Source organism: Monoraphidium neglectum (genome assembly GCF_000611645.1).
Source record: "Monoraphidium neglectum strain SAG 48.87 unplaced genomic scaffold scaffold03110, whole genome shotgun sequence".
In the NCBI taxonomy this organism is placed as follows: domain Eukaryota; kingdom Viridiplantae; phylum Chlorophyta; class Chlorophyceae; order Sphaeropleales; family Selenastraceae; genus Monoraphidium; species Monoraphidium neglectum.
The window spans coordinates 199-7,186 of record NW_014010518.1 but is presented as its reverse complement, the minus strand read 5'-3'; the positions used below and the strand labels follow the sequence as shown (position 1 = coordinate 7,186).

General features: G+C 71.4%; 2 protein-coding genes across 2 annotated transcripts; both read right to left on the bottom strand.

Moving 5' to 3' along the window:
- Window positions 1–169: 169 nt before the first annotated feature.
- MNEG_12184 (Midasin) lies at window positions 170–2,845 on the bottom strand (the record flags this gene model as incomplete). Its single annotated transcript, XM_014039345.1, has 3 exons — window positions 170–2,120; window positions 2,337–2,533; window positions 2,750–2,845. 3 exons carry the CDS (start codon window positions 2,843–2,845, stop codon window positions 170–172), a joined length of 2,244 nt encoding a protein of 747 aa, XP_013894799.1.
- A 1,197-nt stretch (window positions 2,846–4,042) lies between these two features.
- MNEG_12183 (subunit of the signal recognition particle) lies at window positions 4,043–6,410 on the bottom strand (the record flags this gene model as incomplete). Its single annotated transcript, XM_014039344.1, has 5 exons — window positions 4,043–4,864; window positions 5,087–5,293; window positions 5,508–5,616; window positions 5,813–5,978; window positions 6,284–6,410. The coding sequence occupies 5 exons, from the start codon at window positions 6,408–6,410 to the stop codon at window positions 4,043–4,045; spliced, it is 1,431 nt and encodes a 476-aa protein (XP_013894798.1).
- Between the last annotated feature and the right edge of the window lie 578 nt (window positions 6,411–6,988).

The following is a 6,988-nucleotide window of genomic DNA, read 5'->3' as shown; positions in this document are numbered from 1 at the left end:
ACCTGCGTTTGGGGCCGAGGGGCACGTGCGAGCGGGTTGGGGGGGGCGCTCGGGAGACCCGGAGAGCAGAGCCGGGCGCGGCAGGCAGGGCGCGGCAGGCAGGGCGCAGCGCGAGCAGTGGAGAGGGTTTCTCGGCGCCCCGACGCTGCGCCTGGGGCGCCACGTTCATTTAGCAGGCGCCGCCGCCAGGGCGACCACGCGCCGTGTTCGGTTCCGGTTGCGGCGGCGCCGCGTGGCTCAGCAGCATGCCCGTCCCGACTTTACGCGGATCCACACGGAGCGTGCAGGGCGGCGCACAACAGCCCAGCGCCCGCACCTGCACCTCCGCCCCCTGACGCGACACATGAGGTTTCTCCAGCTCCTCGTACTGCTCCGCCGCCTGCGCCGGCAGCGCCCACAGCGCGCCAAGCGCGCCCAGCAGCCGCAGCTTCGCCTCCGGCTTTGCAACCTGGCCCGCGAACAGGTCGGCCGCCTCTGCAAACGCGGCCTCCCGCACGTGGACGTCGATTTGCGACGCGTCGAGGACGAAGGGCGCGGCCGCCGCTGCCGCCTCCGCGCCGCCCGGTGGCGCAGTCGGCGCGCGAAGCGCGCGCGCGAGCAGCGGCGCGTGCGTGCCGCGCATGCGGCGGCACCACTTTACGAGGTCCCGCAGCCCCGCGCGGCGCTGCAGCTGCAGCGCCATTTCCCCAGGCCGCACGCCCGCGCCGCGCAGGCACGCGGCGGCCTGCGCGCGCCACGCCGCTGCCGCGTGCGCCGCCGCCGCGGCTGCGGCGGCCTCGTCGGGGCCTGCGCCGACGGCGCCCAGGGGCGGCGCCGTGTGGCCGGCGGCGAGGTGCGTGAGGTGCGCCGCCGCGAGTGCTGCGGGCAGGATCGGCAGCAGCTCAGGGAACGTGCCGCCCAGTATTTGCAGCTGCTCCTCATCCGTTGGCGCCTCCAGCTGCACCCGCGCCCAGAGGCCTCCGAGCAGATCCTGCTGCCCGCCGCCGCCGAACGCCGCCTCGTCTGAACCCCCGGCTGCGGGGGCGGTGGTGACGGTCGCCACGAGCTGGAAGCCAGGGGCGGCGTGCAGCACCTGCGCGCGGCTCGGCACGTGCAGCGACCCAGACTCGAGCAGCGGCGCGAGCGCCGCCGCGACGTCCGCCGGCGCCGCGTCGAGGCCCTCGATCACGACCCACCGCCCCTCCGCGACCGCGCGCGCGAGGGGGCCCGGCTGCCAGGCGAATTCCCCGGGGACAGGCGTGCAGGTGTAGGCGCCCAGCAGCGACTTTGTGTCCATCTGGTCATCCAGATGCAGCCAGAACGCCGACGCTGCGTTGCCCGTCGCCCGCACGAGCTCCCGCGCGACCTCCGTCTTGCCGCAGCCGGGCGGGCCCTCGAGCAGCAGCGGCTGCCGCTGGCACAGCGCAAGCGCGGCGGCCTCGAGCGCCGCCGCCGCGCCGGCGGTTCGGACGAGGCGGGCTGAAGGGGCGGCGGCCGCCGTGGCGGCGCCGGCGGCGGCGCGGCGAGACGGCACCTCCAATCCACACAGCTCGACAAATCCTGATGACGGCGGCAGCGCGGGACCACCGCCGCCGCCGCTGCCGCTGTCGGGTTGCTGCTGCTGCTGCTGCTGCTGCCGTTGCTGCTCCTCCTCCTCCGCCTGCCGCCGGCGCTGCCGCTTGCGCGCCGCCTTGGACGTCCCCGGGGCGTCGGGCTCGGCGCGGCCGCCCGCCGCCGCGGCCCCGACTTCTGAGGACTCCCCCAGCCACCAGCGCGCCTTTTCAAGCTCAGCCGCAGCCCTTTGCGCGTCCCACCGCCGCTGGCATCCAACCAGCTCTTCATCCGTCAGCCGCTGCGCCAGCAGCCGCGACAGCGCCGCGGGGCCCATGCGCAGCTGCCGCGCAGCTGCGTGCGCCGCGGCCCAGCGGACGGCGGGGAGGCTGTGGGACACGAGCTGCAGGACGAGCGGCATGTGCCACGCAGACGCCAGCTGTGGCTCTATCTCAAGAGCGCGCAGAGCAGCGATCGCGAGCGCGGAGGCGGCCTCGTCTGCGCTTTCCGGCTGCTGCTGCTGGTGCTGGTCGGCGGCCGCCAGCTGCTGCCATGGCGATGGCACGTGGCTAAAGAAGCGCGCCAGCAGCCTGCAAAAAGAGCAGTGGACGTGTGTCCGGGGGTGAGCGTCCCAGCACGCATGTGCGAGCACGGCTCCCACCGCGCAGCTGCTTCGTAAGCCACGTGCAGGCGCACGCCCGCCTTGCGCCAGCGGCGCGGCTGCAGCCGACACAGGAGGGCCAGCGCCTTGCATGGCTTTGGTGTTTGACGAAACACAACCGTTTGCCCCCGAAACCAGGGCTTACCCGCCGAGGCTGTCGGATATTTCCAGGAGCAGCAGCAGCGCCGTCGTCGCCGCCGTCGCGTCCAGCCGCGCCGCGGGCAGGGCGCCCGACTGCAGGGCCTCCACCAAGCTGTGCACTACCCGCAGCAGCGGCAGGCCCCGCAGGGCGCCGCCGGCGGCGAGCGCCACGTCAGGCCGCACCACCAGCTGCTGCCACAGCTGTAGGAGGTGGGGATCACTCTGATACGGGGTTGGAGGCAGTGACGAGAAATTGGGGGTGTTGGCAGGGCCTGCAAGCTCCAGCGGCGGCTGCAGCAGCTGCGGTGACGGCAACAGCGGCGGCACAACAAGCAGCAGGCGGCGGCCGCCGCCGTCCGGCAGACGCGGCGAGACGCGGCACTACCGCGGCTAAGTCGATCGTTGAAGCAAACTCACCTTGTCATCAAGCGCATTATCGTTCTCCAACTCGCGGCGGAGGTGCGGGAGGCGTTCGAATAGCTTTTCCAGGGGTGTGTGCAGCCCCCGCGACATGTCGCAGTTTATTAAAGGATACTGCTTTCACCACTTCAAAACTCCCGTGTTCTGAGACAGCTCTGAGATCGTTTCATCAGAAGCAGTTTGCAGGCTCTCGTCGCCTCGAGTGCCTGTTCACAGGCCATCACGATCCTGTATGGACGCACACTTGTGTGACTCCCGGCTGCGATCCAACCAAGGTCTTTACGCTGTCCAGTGCCCCCGGGCGGCGTCACTAGGTGCCGCCTGTCGCGTGACCAGGTGGCCCCACACAGCATGGTGTCCCCGATCTCTTGCAAATTGCATGACGTTGTTCATTGTTAGCAGTTGGAGCTTTCGGGATCCAGTGCGCGTGCATGGTACAGCCAGCACGTGCATGGCCGCCAGTGGGGGGGGGTCGAGCTCACAAGCTCTTCCAGCACTTTTGCTCAGGGCACTTTTGCTCAGGGCTTCTGCTGTGCACAGCACGACCTCCCATGTCGTTTTGGGACCAGGGCGGTTCAAGCCCAAAATCCATCACCAACATGATCGAATGCGTTCAGCTGCCTGCCGCCTGTGAGGTCAGCACCCGAGTTTGGCTACGTTGCACAGTGGGGTGCCGACGCCCGGGAGAGGCATCCGAGTGACGGGCTCCTTGTGCTGCGACACGACGCGTGCCCCCTTGACACCGGCGGATGTTGTGTAGATCCAGTGCAGTGCAGGCCAAAACGGACACATTCGTCTAGCGTGCGCATGGCTTCGATGGACCCCGTGCTGCCCGACGGCGTTGTACCCGTTTGAAGCGCCCTTGACAAAGACAGGGGCGCATCGATTGAGGGCCAATGCGCCGGAGACGACGCATCAGGGTTAGGCGCTAACACTTTCGAGGACCGGCCCCAACGCCAAAGACGCGGCTCTTGCGGCCCTGCGACATCTCATGCTTGCAGGGCCACCACGTGTGAAATGCCTGCGCTCTGCGACACATGGTTTCGCCTGCCTCAGGCGAGCCCCCGGCCGCAATGCTGCCAGAATAACGTGGCTTCTTGCAGCACTCCTGTGGCCCTACTCCCTGTCCCCGGGCTGCCGCGTCAATGCCAACCAACGCTTTTACAAAGCCGCAGCACCCGGCTCGCCACCAGACCAGGGCCGCACCCCCTTGCCGCCGCGCCGCACACGCCCGCAGCAGCCCCGCGCCGCGCCGCCCCCCTCCTCCGACCGCGCCGCCGCCGCCGCCCCTCACTTCTTGCCGCCCTTCCGCTGCGGCAGGCTCGGCCGCGCGCCGCCCGCGGGGCCCTTGCCCTTCGGGTCCACCTCCATGGCATCCGCCTTCTTGGCCGCTCGGTCCAGGCTGTCATCCACCTTGCCCGCCCCCTGGCTGCCCTTGACCGGCCCCTCCGTCCTGTCCCGCCGCCGCTTCTGCTTTTTCTTGAAGTCGCTGCGCTGCCACTTGGGCAGCCAGCGCTCCGGGTCCGGCGGCGGCAGCCCGCCGTTGGGCTTGCTCGGGTCGTACCCCTTTGGCAGCCTCTGCTTCCGCTTCCGCTTCTTCTTCGCGGCCGCGCCGTCCTCGCCGCCGGCGCCGCGCCGCCGCTTGCCCGCCGCGTCGGCCGGCGCGGCCGACGCCTCGGCCTCGGCCTCGCGGCGGCGCTGCGCGCGGACGCTGTTGAGCGCGCGCGTCAGATCCTCCAGAGCGTCTGGGTCCAGCCCCCGCCCCGCCGCATCCGCGCCGCCCGGCAGCCGCTCGGCCAGCACCGCGACCGCCCCCGTGTCGCCCGCCGCCGCCGCCGCGCGCGCCAGCCGCGCGAGCACCGCCCTGTCTGCCGGCGTGGCGGCCGCCGCCGCGGCGCCGCGCCTGCCGCCCTGCTGCTGCTGCTGCTGCTGGAGGAAGAGCTTGGTGGCCTCAGCTGCCTTGTCGAGCTGCAGCTTCAGAACCACCAGGCGCTGCAGGCACCAGCCGACCGCCTCTGACGCCGCCTCGTCCCGGGGGTCGGCGCGGGCCGCGTTTTGGTATTCGCCCAACGCCGACTCGAGCAGCGCCTCGGCGCCGGCGGTATCACCAACCTGGTTGTAAATGTTTTGGGGGGGGGGCGCGTTTGTTGCGGGGGTCGGTTAGTGCTGGTTGGACAGTGAGGGGTTGCTGAGTGGTGGCCATGGGGTTGTCGACAAGGGGCGTCGAGCCGGCGCTACCCGCCAGCTGTCCAGGGACACGATGGCTCCAGCTGTCAGCGCGAGCGGTTTGAATCGATGAGAACCCAGGGCGACCGCGCGCGACAGTGGGATCACCTGCTCCAGCAGCGCCACCCGCGTTGCCAGCACGCCCGGCGCCGCCGCGAGCCCGCCACCCAGCGCCGCAAGCCGCGCCAGCGCGCCCGCCGCGTCGCCGTCCTCGAGCGCGAGCTGCGCGCGCAGCAGCTGCGGAGCGAGCGCCGCGTCGCCGTCGGCGTCGGCGCCAGAGGCGAGGCTGGACAGGAGCTTGTCAGCTTCTGCGACCTGCGGCAGGGAAAAGTGGGATCGAGGCTCAGCCGACAGGCGCAGCGGCAGGGGGCGCCACTGCATCCTCCCATACCGGTACCGCAAAGGCAGCCAGTGATTGGCACGGTTGGGATGAGGAGGGCGCCGGCGGTGGGTTTGATAGCACGGAGGCGCGCAGCCGCCGGCAGGCGTGGGCAGCGGGCGCGCGCGCGCGCGCGGCGGGCGGGCGCACCTTGCCGCCGCGCGCGAGCAGCACGGCCTGCAGCATGATGACTAAGGGGCTGTCGGGGAACGCCTTGGACAGGTGGCCTGCCAGGTCGCGCGCCGCGTCCGCCTTGCCGCTGTTGGATGCGAGCGGGACATGCGGGTTCGCCGAGGAGTTCGAAAGGACGGCAAATTCAAGGCCAGACGGAGGAGGGGAGGGGGAGGATCGAGAGCGGGCGTTGAGAGGGTCGGGAGTGTGCATACGCTTCGCTCCAGCCGGAGCGCGCCGACGAGCGGGGCGGGTGGCCGGCGCGGCCCCGCGCCGCCGCGCACCCGAGCAGGTAGAGCAGCGCCCGGTTGAGGTGCAGCGCCCGCCGCTGCGCCGCCGACAGCCGCGTGCCGAGCCCTTGCGCGAGCGCGAGCGGGTCGGCGCTGGAGCGGTCGAGCAGGCCATCAAGGCGCTTGATGCTGCGGCCGTAGAAGCCCTTCTGATGGGGGTCTGGCGGGGGACGGTGGGTTTGAAGCGGCGCGGATGCGGGGGCCGCGGGACGGCGACGGGGTTGAGGCGGAGGAAAGTCACAGGGTTTGAGGGGCGGGTGCATGGCGCGGGAGCGATGAGAGGGGGCGCGGCCGTGGCGGCAGCAAACAAAGCAGGGAGCAAGCCTTGCAAGCACGCGGCGCCGCCCAAAGCGAGACAACGCCCAAAGCCCCACGCGGCCGGGCGGCCGCCGCGTCGCGGCATGCCCAGGCCCGCCGGCGCGGGCGCCGGCGGCGGGCGCTGACGGCACTGCGGGCGCGCCTCACCGGCAGCGTATGCCTCGACCACGATGTTGTTGGCGGCGACGGCGCTGGTGGCGGGGTCGCTGAGCTCGCCGCCCACCAGCGGCTCCAGGCGCTCAAGAGCCTCTGCGCGGGGTGGCCAGGAGGGCATCCAGTGTTGGTGTGTGCGTGGAGTGGGGCCGAGAGGGGGGAAGTGCTAGTGTGCGCTCGTCAGACAGACTTGCCCCTCACGGGCCGCCACGGCACTGCACTGCCTTTGGTGCCTTTCGCCTGGTTCATTTCGACACAGCACCCAGCTGCCGCCCCAGCATCCAGCAGCCGCCCGAGCACCCAGCTCAGCTGCACCCCAAAGGTAACCCACCCGCTCCAGCACCTATGCACGCACAGACCCTCATCCGCTTGCACGCCCCAGCAACCCACGCCAGCCGGACCCCCACCACCAGGGAACGCTTCGCTTCACCCCATCACCAACGCCCGCCCTCGAGCGCCCTTCAGCCGTGCGACGTGGGCCGCTCACCCGCGTGCCTGCCCTGCCGGCCCAGCACCCAGGCCAGCTGCACTCCCAAGGGGCTGAGCTCATCCAACACCTCGTCCTCCCCCAGGTCTTCCTCATACAGTGCCTCCTCGCCTGCCGCCCAGGAGGGGGAGAGGTGGGATGGCACAGGGCGGTGGTGGGAGTGAGCGTGGAGGGGGAGGAGCGGGTAGGGATCGCATGCATGGAAGAGGGAT